The sequence below is a fragment of the Mirounga angustirostris genome, unplaced genomic scaffold (genome assembly GCF_029215605.1).
Source record: "Mirounga angustirostris isolate CCGP_5_RB_7025 unplaced genomic scaffold, mMirAng1.0.hap1 SCAF_5, whole genome shotgun sequence".
NCBI lineage: Eukaryota > Metazoa > Chordata > Mammalia > Carnivora > Phocidae > Mirounga > Mirounga angustirostris.
In genome coordinates this window covers 134,492,350-134,516,490 of record NW_026991713.1, presented here as the reverse complement: position 1 = coordinate 134,516,490, position 24,141 = coordinate 134,492,350, and the positions used below count along the sequence as shown (strand labels likewise).

Below are 24,141 nucleotides of genomic sequence, written 5' to 3'. Positions count from 1 at the left end.
TATTCATAGAGTAGTGCTACTGTTAGCACAGTCCATCCTAGACTGTTTTCATCCCCCCAAAAAGAAGTCCTGTGCCTATTAGCAGTGATGCCCCATTCCCCGCCACCAACGGCCGAGGCAGCCACTAACCTGCTCTTCCCCTCTCCGGGTTGGCCTCCTTCAGACATTCCACATCAACAGAATCCTATGTGATGTTTTGTGACTCCTTTTCTCAGTTTAGTGTTTTCAAGGCTCATCCCTGTGGTAGCTTGGAGCAGTACTTTGTCTGCCTTTTGGCTGAATAATATCCTGTTGCATGGTTTTACCACATTTTCTTTATTCTTTCAGCGCTTGAGGGACCTTTGGTTGTTTGCACTTCTTGGCTGTTACGGAAATGCTGCTGTGTGCATTCATGTACAAGTTTTTGTGGAGACATGTGTTTTGCCTTCTCTTAGGTATAGACACAGCAGTGGAATTGCTGGGTTATGTAGTCACTCTGTGTAACACAAAATGCTTTAAAACTTACATTCACATCTTCTAAAGGCCATGACAGGGAATACATTCATAACCCTGATAACATTTTACATAAAACCTTTTTTTCTTCCTACTCTTTTTCACCCCCCCTTCATTGTAAAACATAACTAACATAGGAAGAGAGGATGGTATAATGTACCCATCCCCTAGGTTTAACAGATCATGTTTTGCATTATTCCCTTCATTTGGTTAAAAAATTTTGTTGTTGTTGAAGAATTTGAAAGTAAATTACAAGTAAATACTTTAGCTTACATGTCCAAAATAGAAGGCTCTTGTTCTACATTACTCTAATTCCTAATTATATGGTTGATGTTTAAGAGGTTGGCTTCAGTGGGGTGCTGGAGTAGAAACTGCATTATTCTTAACAAATATACTTTCTTAAACACGTACTGGGGTGGGTAAGAAAATAGCACTACTGCCCGCATATATTTTATAGTTTCGGGCTCAAATAGAAATGTTTAGTTCTGTGAATGTAGTGTCTTTTTAGTTTTTTAAAAGTTTATAGATCTTTTTAAATCTTCCTGAGGACCCTGTGGTCTATGTATCCAAGTGCCCCCCCCCCACCTCAAGTGACCTGCTCCTCAGTCACGTGGTTATTAGTAGGAAGTGAATGACTTGGTGCTGGAACCCAAGCCTCTGACCACAAGTTCATTGCTCTTACCAGGATATCCAAGGACTCTCTCCTTTGTCTCGTATTTCGAGAGATGCCTCAGTTTAGGAATCTCTGTGGGATCTGCTCTTCCCTTGCCATTCCCCTGCTGCTGCCACCTGGGGACCTGTCTCAGCTCTGACGTAGCTTTGTGGTTGGTCTTGCTTCTAGCCTCTCCCCTCTGGAGACTCCACTGTCTTGTAAGTGGCAGTCTGCTGCTGAAAACCCTTGGTGGGTCTCTGCTGCCTATAGAGTGAGGTCTCCCCTGAAGAAGTCCTACAAAGATCTTTACCACCCAGTTCCAAGCTTCCCCTTCAGCCTCAGCTTCCCGTGCTTTCTCCCCTGCTCCCCATGCTGTGACCCACTGTCCTGCACAGTTTATAATCTTTTATGCTTCCCTACTTGTATTCACTCTGTTCTCTGAGAATTTCATTCCTCTGTTTAAAGAACTCCTTTTCTAAGAAAATATAATTGCTTATTTCCATTTCTTTGTGTCCTCAAATACATGTGTCTGGCAAATAGTTAAGTACCTACCATATACTGGGCTGTGGTGTGGCTACAGTGGTGAGTAGAACAAACGTGACCCCTGCCTCAACTGGAAATTGCACAGACTAGCAGCATAAGCTGCCTCAAGGCAGGACCTTGTCCTATTTACTTTGGTGCCACTGCTGCCTAGCACATACCTGCCAAGTGGCAGACCTTAGTGCTTATTATTAAATAGAGTCCTTACTGAGATTTTTTGCAAAAAATAACTTGAGAATCGGATTACTACAGATAGGCCTTTTCACTGAATGATTGCCTTAAAAAAAATAAACTTAGAATTTACCAAGAATTGTGATACTTGTATCCCTTTTTAGTTATTGTACCCAACTAGAACATTGGTTGTCCATCAGATACATCCTGTCTTGTCTTAGCTCTAATGTTTCCATACCTTCAGAATATCTTGAATAGTTTTTAAAAGGTAAGCAGTTTCAAAACAGTTTAATGTTGACTTTTATTTATTTGTGTTTTGTGTTGTCTTGTTCTGTTAAAGGTAGCCCTACATGTGAAATGTATGTGAGTAAACAATCCTTTTAAAGTGTGAATTAATCTGTATCTTATACTTTTATAGGTGTGTATATTTCCAAATACTCAGACTATCTTCATGCAAGACCATGGTATCATGGGAAGTGTGGTTATGTTGTAATTTTTAACCTAATTAAGGTAAAGCCCAAACGCTCTTTTATGTAATTTTTCTTTTAAAAACTAAAGGTTATCAGTCTGTGATAATGTTCTTTGTGGATCATTTGCTAAACATCATAGTCACTGAAGACAGCTATAAATTCAGAAAAGATAACTGCTGTTCTTGCTTTCCTTTAAAGACAAAGCTTTTTTGTTCATTTGATAAATGATCTATGAATATGTCTTTAAAAAAACAAAACAGGGGCGCCTGGGTGGCTCAGTCGGTTAAGCGTCTGCCTTCAGCTCAGGTCACGATCCCGGGGTCCTGGGATTGAGCCCCGCATCGGGCTCCCTGCTCAGCGGGAAGCCTGCTTCTCCCTCTCCCACTCCCCCTGCTTGTGTTCCCTCTCTCGCTGTCTCTCTCTCTCTGTCAAATAAATAAATCTTTAAAAAATAAAATAAAATAAAAAACAAAACAACTTTCAAAATAACACAGAAGGTAATCAGTAAAAAGTCTTCCTCTCGCCCTGGCCCACAGTGCCACTTTTTAAACATTAAATAACAGAACATAAGTAGCAACCTATAAGAACAATGTGATTACAGTTATAAGAGAGGAATTAGACAGCAACTTTCGTTTTCTGTTTAAATTGTTGAAATAAGAGAACCTTATTTCCTTTATCCCTAAAACATCCAGACCTGTTCACAGTTTTATGTGGCATCTGTAACTGCTGATCTCAGAAATTCTTAAAACACCCTCAAGTAGTTCAAGTAGTTCCTAGGAAAACTCTGACTTTAGAGATTGGTGGGCTTTGTGAGGACATACTCTGTGGTCTCATTTTGTTGTTTTTTGCTTCGGTTTTAGCTTTCTTACTATCTTGAGTTCTCTGATTATAAACCAACACTACTGATGTGTTTTTTTGAGTGTGAACTGTTCACATTCTAAGGTGTGTCCCCAAGAACTGGAGGGAAGGTAGCATCACACTGGCGCGCGCCATCCCCACTCCTCCTCCCTCTGCCTCCTCCTGCAGGAGACCTACTGCAGTAGATGGGCCATTGGCTCACATAACCCTCGTTCTGTGTTGTACCTCTGTCAGATTGTGCTTCGCCTTGGGTTTCTTGGCTTGTAACCCCCTGTCTGGTGGATGTTGCTGGTCAGTTTTTACCTATATGCTCTCAGTTCTCCTTACTTTACTGCTCACAAGCCAGCCATGCGTGACATCATAAAATGTTGGAGGGGGAGAAGATACAGGTTGTGATTGCTCACTGAGAACTACTATTTATATTCTTTGGCTTTTTATCAATGCCCCTGGTGGTCCTATGAATGAAGAGGCAGGACCTTAACACCCCCCCCCAAATTAGATTCTTCCTGTAAAGATAAAAATTGAAGTTTTCTATAACTTTACCTCATTTTGGTATATATTCTGTGTATTTTTCCACATATGTCATTATATTCACAACAGCTTTTAAAATCATCGTATGATATTTCATTGTATGGTAACCTTAACTGCCTCCCCCGCCCTGCCCCCCGGAAGACATGTAACCCTTGATGAAGAGAAATCTATAATTGGAAATACTATCGACTATTCAGTAATCAGGTCCGGCTAAGCACTTTATTGTATATTTGCTTCTTGCTGATGTACTGGGTCCTGGCATAATAGAAATACCTTGATCTAAAAATTATATCAACAAATTTTTCAAAATTTGTTGTTCAAAAATTGTATCAACAAAAATTATATATAACAATTGATAACTTAATACTTCAGTTTGAAAATTCATCTTGTGAAATTTTAGATTCCATTTGTCACCTTCTATGTTACAGTCATTGACTAAGCTAATCTGTTCAGTTGGTGGGCTGTGTAATTTTTCTTTTACAGAAATGGTTCTCTTAAATTTGGGGGGATTCACGTACTCCTTTCATGTTGTGGTAGAAGCTGTGATCATTTACCTCAGGAAGATGCCCAGACATACCAGATTTTTAAGTACAATATTAAGAAGTTCATGGATAATTAAAACTATTGTTGGCCTTAAGATAATTTGCCAAGAACCATAGTTGTTAACACAATTTGAAACACGTCCACATCCTTACTTATTAGGCTACTTTTAAATGAATCCTAGAGTGAGATTATTGCCTTTTGAAGACATCTGATAAGTCTTAATATTTTTATCCTAGGGAAAAGTCAAGTTTGTGTCTGAGAATTATACCACTAACTATACGAGCCCATCTTCTGGCTATGATTGCCACGTGGCTGCAAATACTAACAAGGTTTCTCACAAGACGAGTCATTTTCGTGCATTTGAACTGAGTCAGGTATAGTCACCTGGGAATAAATCATTCCCAAGATACATTTCTGAATCTAATGTGTTAAATGTTAGGACTGGGTGGAGTTGAGATAAAGCATTCCATGGTGCTACTCTGATAATCCTTATTTCTTTTCTTTCAGTATTACCTCTATGAACTTTCAGGCAGCTCTGTTATTGAGCGACCCAGGCAGATCTGCCCTTATATTATTGTAGCTTTTCAGTATAGGGAGCCTAAAAGGATGGCAGCATCAGCTCATAAAAGCATGTAAGTAATTATGCACATACTTTGTTTTACTGGATCTGTTCTGTTTGCTCTTATAAACATGCCTTTCCTTTTTCCCTAGATTTGAACTCAGTGAAAATGGTAAGAAATTATTTAATTGGTTCTTTTATTTAAGTAAATGTTTTGCTCATAAATAATCAGTTTCTTTCTTACTCTTTTCTTACAGTGCTCACCTCTTCATGGCAAGGCAGATTAATTATTCAAGGCTGTCTGCTGTGTGATATAACTCTTTGGTCCTCTTACGGTACAGCTGTTCCAACGCAACTGTAAGTATTGAGTTTGTGTCCTTTACTGTTTGATTTTTTTTTTTTTTTTAATTCTCATTTTGATGTCTTGTTTGTTGGTACTGGTGTGAAACAAAGCAGTCGTACTTGGTTTTTTATTAGAGTACTTTAGGTAGATGTATAGAGCACAGGAAACTTAAAATTCAGGTCTAAATTCTGACCTTGGCTTTGAAATAGTTTTATAATCTTTGACAAGTTGCTTTGGAAATTTTAGTGTCTTAATCCATTCATGAGAATATGACCTTGATACTAGATGTTTGACTTTCCCAAGAAATAAATTGGATTTGCCTCAGTAGCAGATGCAGCAGATTACAGGCACTTAATACTATTATTGAGTCTTTATTTTTATTAAGAGTTGCAGGAGCTGATTTTGTAATTTTCCCATGATTTTCCTAGACCACTGTTAAGTAGAGTAGCTATTACACATATTTGCATTATAATGAATTATTTGTTTTGGGGGCATTGTGAAGGGCATCTCATGAAATCTTTTTATTTAGTCTGCACTTGGTTTGCACCCAAAACTGTTGAAAGATAGACCTATTCTATTGAAATATAAGCTGAAGATAGGTGTGCTGTCAGAATTCATTTTCTTTCTGTTGCCTGACCTGTTTTAAGAGGGAGGATTGAGGGTTATTACAACCCAGAAAATAAAGTAAGAATTCTGTAAATAGGGGTGGGTACCTGGGAAGCTCAGTCGGCTGAGCATCTGATTCTTGATTTCAGCTCAGGTCATGATCTCAGGGCCATGAGATCAAGCCCTGAGTCGGACTCTGCGCTGGCATGGAGCCTGCTTAAGATTCTCTTCCTCTCCCTCTGCCCCTTCCCCCCTACTCTCCACCCCCTGCACGTGTGCGCTGTCTCTCTGAAAAACAAAACAAAACAAAACAAAACAAAACAAAAAAACGAATTCTGTAAATAAATAAATGGGAGAGTTGGGAAAGTTCATTGTCACTGTGGAGTACAACTAATGAGTGTAGAGAGAAATGGCTAGAACCATTACCTAAATGGTTAACATCACCAGCAGTGGAATAAATATCATGTGCTTCCTAATAGGATGCATAGAGAATGACACAGTGTCACTTGTGTGGTATTCCTGCCAATCTAATCAGCAGGAAACATCAGATATACCCAGATTGAGGGGCATTCTGCAAAATACATGGTCTGTATTCTTCAAAAATACCAAGGTCGTTAAAGACCAAGAGACTGTCTAGATTGAAGGTGACTAAAAAGACATAACTAAATGCAGTGTGTCATCCTGGATTGGATCGTAAAACAGAAAAAGATTTGTTTTCTTTTGTTATAAAGTCCCTTAGTGAGACAGTTGGCAAAATTTGAATAAGGTGTGTAGGTTAAATAATGGAACCATATCATTTTTAATTTCTTGATTTCATTAATTGTTCTATGGTTGCATAAGGAAATGTCCTTTCTTAAGGATACACAGAGAAGTATTTAGGGGCAAGGGGAGCATTTATAAGTCTACAAGTATTTGAAAATGAGTTTTCAAGGAGAAGTCGGGGGAAGTGGTACAGAAGTCTGGATGTGGTTCATTCAGTGGCACTGCATGGTATGCAGTCCACTATTGTCAAAAGTTGTCAACTCTGGGCGCCTGGGTGGCTCAGTTGGTTAAGCGACTGCCTTCGGCTCAGGTCATGATCCTGGAGTCCCGGGATCGAGTCCCGCATCGGGCTCCCTGCTCAGCAGGGAGTCTGCTTCTCCCTCTGACCCTCCTCCCTCTCATGCTCTCTGTCTCTCATTCTCTGTCTTAAATAAATAAATAAAATCTTTAAAAAAAAAAAAAAAAGTTGTCAACTCTTACATAGCATAATTTTTAGAAAATTCTCATTCCAGTATGCATAATTCTTTCATTCATCTAGATATTTTGTTAGTCTCAAAAATACATGCATTCAGAAAATGTTGAACATATTTGCAGACTGTGGCCTGTGGGGTCATATATTTGAAAATCTATAATATTTATAAATATGCACATTATTTGATTCGGATTTTATCAATTTCAGGACTTTTCTTGTTATGATATTTTTGTTTGCATTTATATTAGAAAATAAAAAAATACGAAGTTGTAGTTTAAATGTTTATTAAATTGCATGATATTGTTTTTTTTTTTAGGCCACGTGAACTAGATTTTAAGTATGTAATGAAAGTGTCATCTTTGAAAAAAAGACTACCAGAAGCTGCCTTTAGAAAACAGAATTACCTGGAGCAAAAAGGTCTGTTCAGATATAATGAAACACTGCATGCCCTGGGCTTTGTTCAGTTTTTTCCATCTGTCACGCGCACACTCTTACACACTCTGTTGTGGTTTTGCCCTGAGTGATTCGCGGAAGGACCTTTTGTAAAAGCTGTAGGGTTGCTGTGATTTATTTCCTTGGAGGCTAACTAGAAACTGAAAGGTAATTTCATCTAAGGTGGCAGAGACTCACTTTACTATAGAACACTGAGAGAGTTCAGCAGAGAGTTGCTTACAAATAGTCAGAAACTCATAACCATGCCTTTAAAAGAGAACAGAGGTTTTGTGGTGGTGGTTTTTATTTATTTATGTACTTCTAACTGAAGGAAAAAAAGGAGAAAACACGAGAAGGAAATTTCCTGGTCATTTAGATTAATTCATGGAACATTGATGTTTATGTTATTTATATAGTATGTATTTGTCTTGTTAAATTCTAGAGTAGAGTCCATATTAGTGAAAGCATTGTTTCAAATACTTGACACAGTAACTTCTTATTGAGGAGTTTTATAACAAAGACCATTGAATGTTAAATGTTTTTTTAAGAGTATTTCTAGTTCTTTCATCTTTTTAACATATAAAATGAAAAACTTGGTTATAAAAAAGCATAATAGCGTTTTAAAATAAGAAATGTTCTGTTTTTCTGATTTTCTCCATAGTCTCTTGCCAGGATATGTGCTTCAGGATGTATGAGGTGGAACTGTCAAACAAACAAGGGGAAAAAATAGATAAACTAACAGAGTATATTAAAAATAAGCAATTGGTAAGAATCACCTATTTAAAATATAATTATTATTTTTTCTTTGAATTAAGAAATAGATATCTCATTATTAGTTGACTGTGCCTAGAGTGAATTATTTTAGTTTGCTGAAAGGATTTTCATTACTTAATATGTGACATATTCTTTTTTTTTATTTAATTTTATTATGTTTTTTATCTGTTTTTTTATGTGACATATTAATATTTATTGTCTAATATTTTCATCCTCCTTTGTGTCTCAGTTTACATTCGTATTTCGCTGGTCAGTTTGTACTCCTAATTTTAAGAATTAGAGGACAGTATTCCCCAAATCTTTGTTGTTGTTGTTGTTGTTGTTCTATGACAAAAGAATTGATTAGATCCCTAGTGTTTCTGAGTTAATCAAAGGACCACTTGTGAGATACTTCTTTAAAAGTGACCTGTGTTGATCTATAGGTATGTAAGGGAAAAAAATCAAATGCTGGTGCTCCCACTGTTTCCATATTGGAGAAAGTAAGCCGCTAATGAGAATTATGTAACAACCCAGAGACTTCTGTCCATTTTGTCAACCAGGGTTCCTCAGTGTGAGGAATGAGTAGAGGGTGACTTTTTATGAGTGAGACCTAAACATCCCAAGGGAGATGGTGTGAGTGTGGGATAGTGATCTAAACATGTGAGCGCATTAGTGGCATGCTGGACTACCCCCATAGTAGATAGCAAGAAATCAGTAAGTGAAAACAGGACCTGTGTCTAAGCTGTGAAGATAAGGGGTCTTAGGGGCAGCCAGTTAAGATACTTGGAGTTACTTGTGATGGAAACCCAAGCTGGCTTAGATAGTAACAGGACTGAACAGGCTTTTTTTCAATTCTAGGTGATAAGGCCAGTTCAAGTACTCTTTGCTCAGGACTTTGTGTTTCACCTCACTCTGCTCTGTACACTAGTTTTGTCCTGAGGCTGCCACTCGGGGCGACATGCTTCCTTTGTGCATCTGGAGAGAGAGAGCCCCTCCTCACCTTCACTTCAGTTTCATTAGACCAGTGTATGTCATCTGCACATCCCTTGTCCAGTAACTAACAGGGAATGGGGTGCCTTGACCCACGCAGGCCATCCTGAGCCCACCTGCTGGGACTGGGTCCAGGGTCAGTCCTGCTGAGTCTGTGGCAGTGCTCCTCAGCACAGAGGAACCAGCTGGGCAGCAGTGGATGCTGAGCAGATGGCCGTTGAGTATCTCCTGGGGGAATGTAGGCTATGTTGTTTTGCAGTAGCACAGTCCATTTTCTATTGGGAAATTAAAAGGAAGAGAGTCCAAAAATGTTTTCAGAACATGCATTCATGAAGCGACTGTTTGTAAGTGCAAATGATATCAAAAGTAGCAGAGACCTGATGCACAAATCACATCAGGTCCTTCCTCCTTGGTGTCCATGCTTTTTCTTCCTTTTTTTTGTTTTTTAAGTTTTTATTTTAATTTCAGTTGGTTAACATACAGTATTATATTAGTTTCAGGTGTACAGTACTGTGAGTCAACACTTCCATACATCACCCGGCGCTCATCACAACAGGTGCACTCCTTCATCCCCATCACCTGTTTCCCCCACCCCCCACCCATCTCCCCTCTGGTACCCAGCCGTGTGTTCTCTAGCGTTAAGAGTCCATTTCTTGTTTTGTCTCTCTCTCTCTCTCTCTCCCCTTTGCTTATTTGTTTTGTTTCTTAAATTCCACATGTTGAGTGAAATCATATGGTATTTGTCCTTCTCTGACTGACTTAACTTCACTTAGCATTATACTCTCTAGCTCCCATGCTTTTTTTTCTTGCCTCATCATTGTATGAATAATTTTTACATATCCGTCTCCCCACCTAGACATTGAGTACCTTGAGGGCAGTTATCATATCTTAAGCATATTTGACACCTTAGTGCCCATGCCTGGTGTATAGAGGACAAGCAATAGATGTCCCTTGAATAAAGTATATGTGGCCTTGTACCCAGAAAACTGACCTTCAAGAACAGTACCAACCAAGGTCTCTTTTTAACAGGGTCTTAAGGACATGTATGGCTGTATTTTTCTGTGTGTAAATGGAAAAGGCTAATAGATATGTAAACATTGTATGATTTCTCCCCACAAAGGTTAAAATAGGAACTTGAGCCCTTTCAGTACATAATCTGAGAGACCAATAAGATATATATTTCTGTTTTATTTGCACATTTCATCTGTATCACAAAACTAAAAAGCAGAATGATGTAGAGGCTAACTCTCTTGTCACTTTCACTTTTTATAGTAGTAGAAAATGAAGCCAGAATTATACCTGCAGTTTACTAGATACCAAAGCTATGGGTATATATAACTACTGGTATATTTATTCAATAATTATTTCTTCAGTCCCTACTGTGTGCCCAGAAGCATAAATACAAATACAGTCCCTGCCATCATAGAATTTGTAAGACTGGAGGAAACAAAAGCAGAAACTGTCAGGTGCCCAGGGGCTATCGCAGAAGCGTGTGGAATGATTGTTCCTGTGGATGTAATCATTGGAAGTCTTTTTCATACTTTGTTATTGAATAATTTATTGATTCCCCATATTTGTAGGCTTATGACCTATCTTTTTTTTTTTTTTTTTAAGATTTTATTTATTTGACAGAGAGAGAGATAGCGAGAGCAGGAACAGAAGCAGGGGGAGTGGGAAAGGGAGAAGCAGGCTTCCCGTGGAGCAGGGAGCCCGATGTGGGACTCGATCCCAGGACCCTGGGACCATGACCTGAGCCGAAGGCAGACGCTTAACGACTGAGTCACCCAGGCACCCTCAATCTTTGAAAATAGAATGTTTTCTCACTTTATTCTAAAAAATGGTGTATTTTGTTTGTTTCTTTTTTAACTGAAAAATTACTATATGAACATTGGATTTTCTCTTTGTTATGGATATATAAGCTTTTGAAATGGTGACTAATGGAAAAGCTGTTATCTTTATGATTTACAATGGCAACTTTTGGATAACTTCCCCACTATCTGGGGAAAAATTCCCAGAGTTACTAGAAACATGAAAATTTCTGGATTTTTTTTTTTCTTGAGCTCCAGATTCCCCTGAAGACTGTGATAGAGGGAAACGAGAGGAAGAGTTTTTTTTTATCTGCATCTCTTGTGCCACAGGACCTAATTATGTCATTAACTATTATTTTCTTCTCTTAGGATGCTGTAGAAAGGATTATTTTATTGGATTGTATCTTCCAGTCTTGAGTTCCAGGATTCTGTGATATTTTTTGTGTAAACATGAGCTTAAGATGCTAATCCCAGGTCTGAGTCACCTTGAATTTGTAGTGGCTGAATGGTGACAGATTGGCTACTTAGGCAGCAGAATGAAATGTCAAGCATCTTAATGAAAAACTGAAATGTCTTTTCTAATTGATTTGTTACATAGCTGAACACTATCCTAAAACTAACCTTAATGTTCTGGTTCTTATATGTAGGCCTCACAGGGCCAAGATTATTTGAGGACTAAGGAACTTGCAGTTTCTGATACTGGGGACAAAATTCTCCTGATTCTTACAAACACTAACATTTCAAGAATTGTGTTATATTTATACTTTTCATGAGCTCACAATTCACTGCAGAGTGTGGTAGAGGGAGAAAGAGAGGGACTGAATCTTCTTTCACTTTTTTTTTTTTTTTTTATGTTTAAGGCAATCATCAAATGCTTAGAAGATCGGGGCATTTTCATCTTATTTACATCATCAGCCTTAATACCAGAAACAAGTAAGGACCACTTTTTTTAAAAACTGTTTTTCAGTATGTTTACTTTTGTTTTATAAGATCAACAACCTAACTTTTCTTATGATTTTCATTCTGTGTAGATTTTGGAGATGGGCAGACGGGTCTATGTGGGTTACATTTATTCCATCCATCCCTTCCAGCAGGTAAGGGCACAGTGACGTCCAGTTCATGGAGTCTGGGGCATATTTTTCAGTCTTCATCTTGACCTCTCAGCAGCACTTGACCCTCGTAACTGTTTTCTGCTCTGAAATCACTCTCCTTTAACCTCCCTGGGTGATCCCTCTTTGTCTCCTTCGCAGACCTAGACTTTCCTCTGAGCTTCACATGCCCATATTCAGCTGCCTGTTGACATGTTCACTTAGATGTCTCAGGTGTTTAGTCACATTTTCCTGTTTATCCATGTTTGCTCTTCTTTTCCTTTTCGTAATACTGGCTCAAGGGCAAGTGTATTCAGCTAGGACTAACTTGGTGTTTCTTAATTTTGCAGTTACTTTTTCTTTAAAAAGAGCGGCATGACTCAGTTCAGTTCAGTAGACACCAGAGGCTGTTGTCATCTATGGGTTTTTTGGGTTTTTTTAAGATTTTATGTATTTATTTGACAGAGAGCACAGGTAGGCAGAGTGGCAAGCAGAGGAAGAAGGAGAAGCAGACTCCCTGCTGAGCAGGGAGTCCGATGGGGGGCTTGATCCCAGGACCCAGGGATCATGACCTGAGCCGAAAGCAGATGCTTGACTGAGCCACCCAGGCGCCCCATCTGTGGGGTTTTTTAATCTAAGAGTTACTGATGCCTTACATTTTCTAGGACTTTATTACCCACTTCTCAGTGACCTGACCTTTTCTTTTTTTTCCCCCCTCTTATTATTTTTCTTTATGTTATTGATTTGCTGAAAAATTAGCATTTCAGTCAAAGAGTGAGCCAAGGAGAGAGAGTGGAACACAAGACTAGTCGGTTTAGTTACTTACTTTTTAAAAAATGTTTAATTTTTTTTTTAAAGATTTTTATTTGTTTATTTGAGAGAGAGAGCATGAGAGGCGAGAGGGTCAGAGGGAGAAGCAGACTCCCTGCCGAGCAGGGAGCCCAATGTGGGACTCGATCTTGGGACTCCAGGATCATGACCTGAGCCGAAGACAGTCACTTAACCAACTGAGCCACCCAGGCACCCCCCAAAAATGTTTATTTCTTTTTTTTTTTTTTTTAAGATTTTATTTATTTATTTGAGACAGAGAGAATGAGAGACAGAGAGCATGAGAGGGAGGAGGGTCAGAGGGAGAAGCAGACTCCCCGCCGAGCAGGGAGCCCGATGCGGGACTCGATCCCGGGACTCCAGGATCATGACCTGAGCCGAAGGCAGTCGCTTAACCAACTGAGCCACCCAGGCGCCCTGTTTATTTCATTTTAACACCAATAGTTACCATGAGATTTAGGGGTTACTTAAAGGTTTTACTTTCTGCAGGTCAGTTAGTTTGCATTGTAATTTCTTTAAAAGAATTTGAAGTTAAATAAGGTACAGATAAAATAAGACCGATTTTAAAAGCAGGAAATGAGCATTGAAAATACTTGAAGGCAAATCTGCGATGGTACCTGAGCTCATGCTGGGCTCCTGGTCAGATGAGGTGGAGCTGCCTTCCTCACTCTAACCCAGTGATTGCACTGGAATCACTCGTTTTTGGTTTGCGTGTGTGTGTGTGTGTGTATGAGTGAGTTCATGTAAATAGAGTTATATATACATTAAATGTACCCATAGGTCTTCTATTAATTGCCAATTAGATTCCCATGTGAAACACTACCATATTCAACCATCCCATGGTTTTGTAATCCACAGGATTTTCTTCCTGCATGTTTTTGTAGAATTAAAAAAAAAAAAAGACAAAACTTGAGGTTTAAATGTATGTGTATATGTTTTAGGGCTGAAAGAATTGAAAGGTGAAGATGACATCTCATTGAAGGTGACACCTATTTTACCTGCCCTTAATTGTGCCCTGCTAGAAGCAAAGAAGTCATTTACTGAAGAAGGAGTGTGTCCAAACATATTAGTAAAGCATAGTTTCCAAGAACTGTACAAGGTAGACAAAGGCTCTTCATTGACCGCTGCTTCCCAAGATGGAATTCAAGAGACTGCATTCTTTGGCCAACTGTCCAATGGCTTTGACTTGGTTCCTCCAGTGGAAAAGTGCCCTTCACAGTCTTTAACTCAGTTGAGGTCTTATTTTTCAGATCCTAGTGGGTATGTTTTGGAAGTGTCTACTGCGTTAGATTTATTGGCAGAGCGTCCTCAGTCCCCTTGTATCTCAGATGGAGTTTGTGACGCTGCATTTTCTTTAGTTATGACTCCAGATCCTGAATTTCTTGACTCAGAGGTAGAAGTAAGAAAAGAAACTGAAACCGAGAAGAATCCTGAAGAAATGTTTAAAGCCAGGCAGGGAGCTCTGCTTCCGTTAAGCGCAGCATCAAATCTGAGAGTTCAGCCTAAGAGAAAGGCAAGCGTACCACCTGCCGTGCAGAGTAAAAGGGTGAACTTGTGCCGCCCCTTCCCCAAAAGAAATCCTGCCGGAGCAAGCAAGGGTTCGGATTCTCTAGCAACTCTCAAATTAGTTAAAGGACCGCTCCCTCAGAAAAGAAAAAGAGGTAAGTACGATTTCTGTGGAGTATGAAATGAGCATTAGTAGTAGCTATGGTACTGATTGTCGTGCCCCGAGCTGGGGAGTATCAGGTAGAAGTTTGCTAGAAATGCCAACGTTTCTCTCCAGGTGATTTGTCTATGTGCTAAAATTTGAGAAGCACCATTCTAGATGGCAGATGAAAATCAAGAAATAGGAAAAACTGTAAGATACCTCAAAAGCCCACTACCAAAGGCTCATATTTCATTTGTAAAGTGCTTCCAACAGTCACTCACTCATTTACACTCCATTCTAAGCAATGGTGACTCAGTTTCTAAGCTATCCTTGGACAAATAAGGGTGGCAGAAGAGGGTCTTCTAAAACCAGGCTCACCAGTAGCAGCAGGAAGTGATAACCAGTAGTTTGAACGTGTATAAAGAGGGAATTAAATGCCTGAACTCTCCAAACCTAAAGCAGTCTGGGGCAAAATTTCCCATCCGTTATGTGTATCAGAGTTTTTAAAAATAGTCACCTGGATCCTGCCGTAGACCTGTTCAAACAATGTCCAGTGGCCTAGAGACCTGTATATTGAAATGATTCTACAAATGGCTTTGTTGCCTCCTGTAAATTAAATGAGAATCAGTCTGGAGCCACTTAGTGTATAGGCAAATGTGCTGTGGCAAACAGAGCACAGCAAACCACGTGATTTTGGCCTACTGTCACCTTAGTTGTGTGTATTGTACTTTGCTTAAAGGTAGGGAACCATATGCTCCATGACCCTTTACAGAAGGGGTCAACCAACTGTGGCCAAAGGGTCCCTCAAGCATTTACCAGTTGTCTCTGGCTGCTTCACACCTTGCTGGCAGAGGTGAGCAGCTGTGACTGAGATCATGTGACCTTCAAAGCTGAAAATATGTCCTAGCAGCCTGTCCCAGAAAAGGTTTGCTAACTGTATGTGTAATATTTTGAATTTAGAAATGTTGATGCCTAAAGAAAACATCAGGGATATGCAGATCCTCAGGATTGTAGATAATTAAGGCTTTACCCTGTGGCTTAACAGATAGTTATTTCTGGCTTATTATAGTTGGAGATGGGGTGAGTATGTGCGCATACACACGCGTGTGGGAAGGATGGAAAGTGTGGCAGTATAAAGTGGTAAACCAGACTGTACAGCTACTTACAAATACGTTCCAGGCCAAGCATGTTGGGTTTCTTCTGTATATGAACCAGTTTACTTCAAGCTGTTGAATAATCTATAATTCAGGATACATGTTGTCACTGTTTCTCAAATTTCCACTTTAAGAAATATTTTATGTTATATAGTCAGTCCAGTGCATGCAAATATATACATGACTGAAACAAAAATTTCAAAAAACATTTACCCTAACTATGCCTAGTACAATCTAGTATTTTCTATCCTGCTTCATTTAAGAAAGGATTCTGGTTACAACTCATTAAATTTATTTTACAGTCCACCAGTGAATTGTGCCTACAACTTTAACATGGCATTGAGTGATGCAGATGATCCCTGAAGGATCACCTTCTTCTGTGTTTCTGTTTCCCTCCCAGGACCTGGGTTGTGTGCAGTCTTCCTGCCTGCCTATGCAGCTGCTAGGAGCCTCCCCTAGCTCTTGATCCTCTCGTCTTATTCTCTTTCTCTTCTCAATTTAGTCTGAACTTTTCCTGCTTGATTTATATTTTGCCTTTTTTGTGCTAAAAATTTTAGAAAATAGCTGGAGTAGAATGAGAAGTCATAAATAGGAAGGAAAATAATTAGACCCAGGGAAGTGTACCACATAAAGAGATGCAAGAGCTTTTTTTAAAAAAAAAAACAAAACAAAAAAAAACACCTTTCTCAAACTCCCAAAAGAATGAAATTAAATTGGTCTGTTTTCTACATTTCACTAGTAGTCATCACAATTTATTAAACTACTATCGTGTTTCCTTTTCTCAATTAGAAATACAGTTGATCCTTGAACAACGCAGGCAATCAGGGGCGCCAACCAACCCCCCACACAGTGGAAAAATCTCTATAGCTTTTGTCTCCACAAACTTCACTCCTGGTAACCTCCTATTGACCAGGAGCTTACTGATAGTACAAATCACTGATTGACACGTACTCTGTATGTTTTACATATTATATACTGTATTCTTACAATTATGTAAGCTGGAGAAAAGAAAGTGCTATAAGAAGATCATAAGGGGCGGAGGCCCCTGGGTGGCTCAGTCGGTTAATCATCCAACTCTTGATTTCAGCTCAGGTCATTGTCTCAGGGTCGTGAGATCAAGCCCCACTCAGTGGGGAGTCTGCTGGAGATTCTCTCTCTCCTTCCTCTGCCCCCTCCCCCCCCCCAGCTCTCTCTCACTTGTGCTCTCTCTCTCTCAAAATCTTAAAAAAAATCATAAGGGGGAGCGCCTGGATGGTGCAGTCAGTTAAGTGTCTGACTCTTGATTTCAGCTCAGATCATGATCTCAGGGTTGTGGGATTGAACCCCACGTTGGGCTCTGCACTTAGTGCGGAGTCTGCTTAAGACTCTCTCCCTTTCCCTCTGCCCCCCATCCCCCCCCCTCGAGCGTGCACATGCGTGCGCACTCTCCCAAAGAATAAATCTTTAAAAAGAAAATCAAAAGGAAGATAATACATTTATAGTAGTGTACTTAGATTTATTAAAAAGAAATCCATTCAAACGTTGTTCAAGGGTCAACTGTAGTGTTTTCTCTATAACGTAATTTTATAATATTTGCCAACACTCGTGTGATATTTTTATTGATATCTTTGGGACTAAATTTTTTGGTGGGAACAGCTGAAAGTAAAAGTTTTCAAAGGGAACATTTATTAACTTTTTTTTTAACTCTTAAAAGGTTGAAACACTTTCTATTAATTTAGCAGGGTAGTCGTGAGGTTTTTTTCTACATACTTGCCTCCTAGCTGTTCCCTTCCATGTGAGAAGCAAAGCTGAGCACTTTGTAAGAGAGATGAAAGCTGAGCACTTTGTACGAGACTTGTAGAAAGTTAAATCAGTGAAGGCTTCTTCAGCAGACCTTCCTCTGTCTGCTCTGTAAAGATGATTTTTTCAGTGGTATTAAGACTTGTATATTTAGGAATAGTCAAGTGAAATCAGAAGATGGATCTTTATGAATATACAGTCTCTTTTCTGCAGTGCGATTACAGTTTTATCTAATGACTTCATGGGAGCTGTGTTGCTTTTCTGTAAATTAAATTCTCCATTCCCCAGTGCTGTGAACTACCATCTTCAGCCTTCACCTGCCTCATCAGTCAGGAAAGATTATGGAGAATTTTTTTTTTCTTTAGTTAAGTCATGCCTTGTTTTTACAAAGTTATTACTCTGACATTCTTCTTCACCTGACAGGCTATATCCAATGCTTAGAAAGATCATGTTTTTATATTTATCTGAGACCTTTTAACTCATGCTTTGTTAAAAAAAAATCTTTTAATGAAATACCCCAAATTTTATATTTTCTTCCCTATTGTTAAAGTTACCCCTCCCCCCAAAAAACAAAAGAAGTCAAAGGAGAAGCTATTGCTGATAAATATTTGAGCCCCCTACCGCTTAAAAAACGGTGTGTTTTCTACATAAGGTGCTGACGTGCGGGCTGCACAGTTTGTACAGACAACCAAATTGGATAGGAAAAAACAAGAAGCTCCCATTTCTAAAGATGCTCCAGTGGCAACGAATACTAAAAGGGCAAGGAAACAAGAGAAATCTCCAGTCAAAACTGTTCCAAGGGCTAAGCCACCCGTGAAGAAATCTCCACAAAAGCAGAGGGTAAATCTAGTAAAAGGCAATCAGAATCCCAGAATCAGAAAGCAGCCACAACCTGGTAAGAAACACTCTTCCTGTCGATTTAAACACCGCAATGCAGACTAATTGAGATTGCAAGATAGTATATTGAAATAATCTAAGAACAGCTGAAATTTAGCAACAGTTCCTGCTATTTCCTTGAGTTCAAACACTAACAGGACTAAGTAGGTGGGTTTCCTGTTGTAAATAAATCTGTTAAGTGCAGGTTCAGACCTTCACAAAATAGACCCTACTTTTTAGTTTGCAGAAAGACTGAACGTGAATGGTCTACAAGAGTGTCAGTGTAGAGAGGCTTCCTTATAAATAAATGCACACAGAAAGTATCTGGCAATATTTTTCTGGGCCGTAATCAGTTAAGAAAGTAGAAGGTTAGAAGTTTATTTGTCCAAAGGGAGTTAGAAAGAGATCACTGAAGACACTCAGTAGTCCAGAACCCTGTGTTTGGTTTTAGAAAGCATTAGATTAATTTTAAAAGCGGTTTTACTTTCCTAGTTTTGCTTCAGTGAATAATAAAGTTTAGTTATATGAACAAATGCCCAACTGCTCTAGTTCTGTATTTTCAACTGCTAGACAGAAAGCCCCACCATCCCCACAGACTTCACCTCCCAAGCGGAGCTCACATCGCGTCCTCGTCCTGTCTCACCTTGCGTCCGTGTGTGTGTGTATGTGTGTGTGTGTGTGTATGTGTATGTGTTGCACTTCTTCCAGCCTGTGGAGTCTCGGACTTCTCCATCTTCCGTATTGAGGCCTGTGGGGTTGCATGTGTGTTGTTTTTCTTGTTAACAAAGATGTAATGTCCTCATACTTTGTATTCTTACAGTTTTGGGGTTGTTTTTTTTTGTATTCTTACAGTTTTCTGTCTAATCTCCCTGATTCTGCTTTCTCCCTCACCTATTTTTAGATTTTTAAAAAACCTCATGGTTAGTGGGAATTCAGAAAATATTGTTTTATTGGGCTGATGGTATTATGGGTAAGAGTGGTTTTTTCTAAGTTTCTTTAATATTGTTTTATAATAGAAGGGTTTTTTTTGTGTTTTGTTTTCAGTGAGTGACAATTTTTTAAGAGCTCATGTGATTCGAAAACCCAGTGTTGCAGTTTTGAGACACATACATACCAAATGCAAACTCTGCTGGTCTCTTGGGCGGTTCCTAAGGAGGCCTTACTCCACACCTCCTTGTTTCCCTCCTGCTGTTTCTCGTTCAGCGTGTCTGTCCTGCCACGTACTCTGTGCTTCCCCACACGTCACCCCGATTTCTGCTCTTGTGCACTTCCCCTCCACCACATTCTGCACAGCTAGTCCTGCCTCCACCGTGAGGCGTTGCCCGATGCTCTGATCTTCACTCAGCTCTCTGTTTCTTTCATTTCCTTCTGGGTTTTTGAGAACACCGTAGAATCAAATTCGTACCCTTCTCTTATCATTTGATTTGTCTTGGTCCTGTCTTTCCAATGAATTTGTAAACATGAGCATAGATACACATATAAATGCCTTGTGTGCTGAGCTGTGTCATTTGAATTATTTGTACTGAATTGGTACAAATATTTGTAGATATTTGTAGACTAATGGATTAATGGGAAGAATGCAGTTGGGTATTGGCAGAAAAGTGCGCCCAGAAAATGAAAAGTTTTTAAAATATGTATTCAGAAATAGGCTGATTTGTATTGTAAATGTCTGTATATATTGTGCAGCCACATTCCAAGTTAAAATTTTAAGCTTGCTACCTTTTAAATAATCTCTTAATTTTTCTTTTATTTCTTAGTCACCTATACTAATCTGTTTCATTTCTTATAAAGTATAAGAATTTAGGAAGGCTCATTTTTGTTACTGAAACTAGTGCTTTTCTGCCCTTTTTAAAGTTTTCAATATAGCTTTTACTTATTGAACTCTATATTTTACATATATTTTATTTGGTGTTGTCTTATTTGTATTTTTTAAAAGAGATGATCAGTATTCTATTTTTAACTGATTGAGAACTTCTAACAAATCAGTAATTAAATGATTTAACTGAGACACATAATCTGTTAAAGCCTTTTTCTTCAGTGCAGTGTTCTTTATATTAGGCTTTACTTACAAGTGATACCCTGTGTAAGAGCCGTAATATTAATGACAATGGAATGAAATTAGTGTGAATAAACACATCAGAGATCATGTTTCCAGTAGATCTGTGGGGCTGATGACGTATCTCTGCTTCGGGTCACTTCACCCACCTAATCCCTTTGGGTTTTGCTATTGATTACTCTTATCCTTCCCAACACACACACACACACACACACACACACACACACCCCTAATCCCCTTGGGTTTTGCTATTTTAAATAAAAAGTGGACAGTGGTTGATTACTCTTATCCTTCCCAACACACACACACACACACACACACACACGTTCTCATTCTGTTTGATGACCTCACAGGCCAGGGTTTTCTCCTTAAATGGATTCGTAGTCATTGGCCTTTGCAGGAAGGTTAATAATTCATTTCAGACCTGCTGCTGCTGTTATAAAGAACACAGTTGGCTTTTCTGTGCATGCACTTGCTGCAGGAAATTGTTGCCTAGTACTGTTGTGAACTCTGTCCTTCATGATAGCCGCATCTAAGTAGGCCAAACTAACATCCTGAGAATGGAAGTAGGCGACTGTAGAAGGTCGCTTTCTGCTTAAGACATATGGTGGATTGGATCATCTACAGAAAGGAGAATTATCGGTAGACAAGGAGATTTGCTATTTGCAGACAGAGTAGAGAGGAAATGTTTTCAGTACAGAACTTAAAGTTTTAGAAGATGATGAAATTGGTGATTCTGAATGAATAATCTTATGACTCTTCTGATTTTTTTATTTGTATCATTACATATTCTAATGAAACATCAGTAGGGTTAAAAGTCATGTCTAGTTTGAACTTAGGTGATTTCTCTAACAAAGCACTTGTTAAGGGACATGCTTTCTAAAAGTGTGTTAACATACTATAATATACACTTCAAACTTAGAAATTCTTATGTTCTCACTAGATTGTAAGCTCTCTGAGGGCAGGACTCCTGTTTTTTATTCTTGTTTTTCTTTCCCTCTTTGTATATTTCTTTAGCTGATCAGTATCCCTTGTGTGTAGTTCGGTACGTGCCTTTTGAAAGGTGATTTCTTTTTAAATCAATATGCACACTCCTTAAGATTTGTTCCCATGGTAAATACATTATATTAGAACTGGCAGTTGGAAGAAACCTGATAGTAAAATTTCAACCTATAATCTATGTAACCTATCCAGAGGTTCTTCTTGAGTATATTGACTTAATCATTGATTTTCACTAAGCCATAGTAGTAATATAGCAGAGAATTAAAATATATGGAAATCAAATGTTACATGTCTTTTTCTTCTATACTGAAGCAAAAGGAGAAACTGGTTCACAACTTCCATCAGAAATCTCATCAGTTGGTCAAGAGGATGTTATTAGCATAAATGCAACTCAGACAGAAGATATCTCGGTGGCTCAAAAAGATCTGCCTGAAAACTCCATTGTCAACTGTGACTCCCAAGCCCTCAATATGCTAGCTGACCTAGCATTAAGTGCTGCTACTTCTACCACATCACCATCTGAGCCCAGGAGCTTTCCCTGCGCCTCTGAATCACCACAGAATGATGTTTTGCTTTCTAAAGAACATTCTGTGTGCGGTACATCTGACCATGAGTATCACAGAGGAGTTAAAAATCAAAAAGGTGGACTGTTACCTAAGCCCTCCTCTGAGAAGAAGAGTAGTCCGGCACCCGATTCCCCCGTCAGCCAAGAGGAGGAGAGCGTGGCTCCTGGCAGTCCGGCCCCCGTGGAAGCCGCATCAGCCCTTTCTGAGGAAACGCTAGAAAGTAATGATGCAAGCCAAAGCTCTTTTGTTGCCGTGGAACATTCCTATGCCCTGCTCCTTGCGGAACATTCAAAGCAGCACCTACAGCAGAGAGGAACCTCCAGCCCTGCCTTCGCCAAGAATGGCCCCAAAGGCCCTGAGGCGGGGACCCCGGTGGGGAAAGTAATGCCATTCCGGCACCAGCAGAGCGCGTCCCCGCTGCAGAAGCTGTCCGGGGCCCTGGTGCTCAAGCGCAGGAGCAGATTGCTGTCCTCCAGCCTGAAGGACTTTCACTGCTCTCACACTGTGTTCAGCTGTGACGGCTCCGTTAAGGTCACTTTCACATGTGACACGGAGTATGCGTTCAGCTTGGACAGCAAGTATACCAACAACCCGCTGGAGAAAACTGTAATCCGAGCACTACATGGGTAAGTAGGAGTGACACTCCATGAAAACGGACGTGACTTTTGTGTTGAGATAAATGCAGTGGGAAGGAATCCTTGTGCCAGACTTTGGGCAAAGAGAAGTCCTGTGTGTGCATCCGATAACTTAGTAATAATATCAGGCAGTCGTGTTTACTGACCACTAAGAAAATGAGGCTGGTTTTGCCCCTGTCATGGTCACATGGAGACCTTTTGCAAGCTGACTTTAACCCTGTGAATGGCTTTCCATTTTGAGATGCTCCTACATAAGCCTTTGTGGTCTTTGAATTACAATATTTAAATGAGATCTTAATGTAAAATCGTGAGATAGAGAAATAATGCTTTACAGCCTAAATTCCGGAAGAAACATTTCAAGAATTACTTCTAGCTTGTTAAGCTGGTCAGATTGTTCTGCGTGAGGAGGTTTACATGGGGTTGTTCTGTAAATCTTTAAGGGGCCAAGGCAGTCACAGCAGAGGGACTGAAGGCACAGGCTTTGGAGTATGGGCTGACCCAGGTTTTTAACGTAGGTTCTCCCACTTAACTAGCTTCTGTGACCTGGAAGAGGTTCCTGTTCTACTGGGGTAGTGCTTCTCGATCTTTACTCTCTGACAGCTTATTTAGAGATCTCATTCAAGTGCAGATTGTGATTCAAGTCTGTTTGGGACGGGCCTCTGGGCCTCCGAGTCTACATTTCTAACAGATTTCCAGGTGAAGCCAGTGGAGGGTGGCAGTCTGTAGGGACCCCTTCGAAGGATGGGTTAGTAATAGCTACAAGTGAGGTTGCTGTGTACTGGAGGGTTTTGTGCAGTGACTGGCACATACTGGTAAGTGGTAACCATTACTATTCCCAACGAGCGCTCGCTGAAGGGAATGGCACTCAGCTACCTCTTCGTGGAGTGTTTCACCTAGGAGTGGCTCAATTGTGTCAGACTTCTCTCCGTGCTCCGGTTACAAGCTTGCACTCATGGGAGCATCGACTTAACATTTGCATCTACTCAGGACGGTCATTTCCATAGCCTTCATCCTGCTTACCTGAAGCCCAGCTCTGCAGCCCCTCTGACTCTTCTCACTGCCACTCTCTGCTTTACTTTTGCCGGGCAAATGGCCAGAAATGTTTTCTCCCTGTGTGGTTTCAGGAGATTTGCCAGGACTGTAATCTGAAAATAGTGTTCTGCTGAATTGCCCACAGAGATATTTTAATCTTCAGACTTTCCCAACTATTAGAAGAAACACACAAAAACAGAAAAGAAATGAGTTGGCCAGACTTGGCAAAAATGAGGATTTGGGTGGTTGCTGGAGCCATTATTCACATAATAGGTATATTGTGTCCAGAGAGAGTTGGAGTGGAGTAAAAGAAAAATCCTAGACCAGGAGCCTGGAGACCTCTGTTCGAGTCGTGGCTCTACCGCGTAAAGGTTTTGTGATCTAAAAGAAGTTAGTTTTCAAAGCTCTGATTTTCAGTTCCCTCTTCTGCCTCTGTTAAGTGAGGGGATTAGATTCATTGTCATTATTTGTTACATTAACTTCATTTTTATCTTA

General features: G+C 39.7%; 1 protein-coding gene and 1 long non-coding RNA gene across 14 annotated transcripts in view; one reads left to right on the top strand and one right to left on the bottom strand.

Annotated features, from left to right (window-relative positions):
- The window catches only part of TASOR2 (transcription activation suppressor family member 2), a 72,508-nt gene that overhangs the window by 29,167 nt on the left and 19,200 nt on the right, over window positions 1-24,141 (top strand). For 6 of the 12 annotated variants that reach the window (XM_064592104.1, XM_045874478.2, XM_064592106.1 and 3 more), the window contains 12 exons: window positions 2,274-2,365; window positions 4,494-4,631; window positions 4,765-4,889; window positions 4,969-4,988; window positions 5,074-5,173; window positions 7,316-7,416; window positions 8,093-8,196; window positions 11,843-11,915; window positions 12,014-12,076; window positions 13,840-14,559; window positions 18,132-18,374; window positions 21,726-22,605. In XM_064592104.1, coding sequence (XP_064448174.1) covers window positions 2,274-2,365; window positions 4,494-4,631; window positions 4,765-4,889; window positions 4,969-4,988; window positions 5,074-5,173; window positions 7,316-7,416; window positions 8,093-8,196; window positions 11,843-11,915; window positions 12,014-12,076; window positions 13,840-14,559; window positions 18,132-18,374; window positions 21,726-22,605 — 2,659 coding nt within the window. The remainder of the gene's footprint in view (window positions 1-2,273; window positions 2,366-4,493; window positions 4,632-4,764; window positions 4,890-4,968; window positions 4,989-5,073; window positions 5,174-7,315; window positions 7,417-8,092; window positions 8,197-11,842; window positions 11,916-12,013; window positions 12,077-13,839; window positions 14,560-18,131; window positions 18,375-21,725; window positions 22,606-24,141) is intronic. The other 6 variants (XM_064592107.1, XM_064592111.1, XM_064592110.1 and 3 more) reach the window with 3 other exon arrangements.
- LOC135364508 (uncharacterized) lies at window positions 340-24,063 on the bottom strand. Of its 2 annotated transcripts, none has more exons than XR_010411729.1 (3): window positions 23,635-24,063; window positions 19,470-19,794; window positions 340-475 (listed from the first exon to the last, which is right to left on the bottom strand). It is a non-coding gene; the product is annotated as an uncharacterized LOC135364508 (long non-coding RNA). The 2 variants fall into 2 exon arrangements; XR_010411730.1 differs by lacking the exon at window positions 340-475 and adding an exon at window positions 9,172-9,449.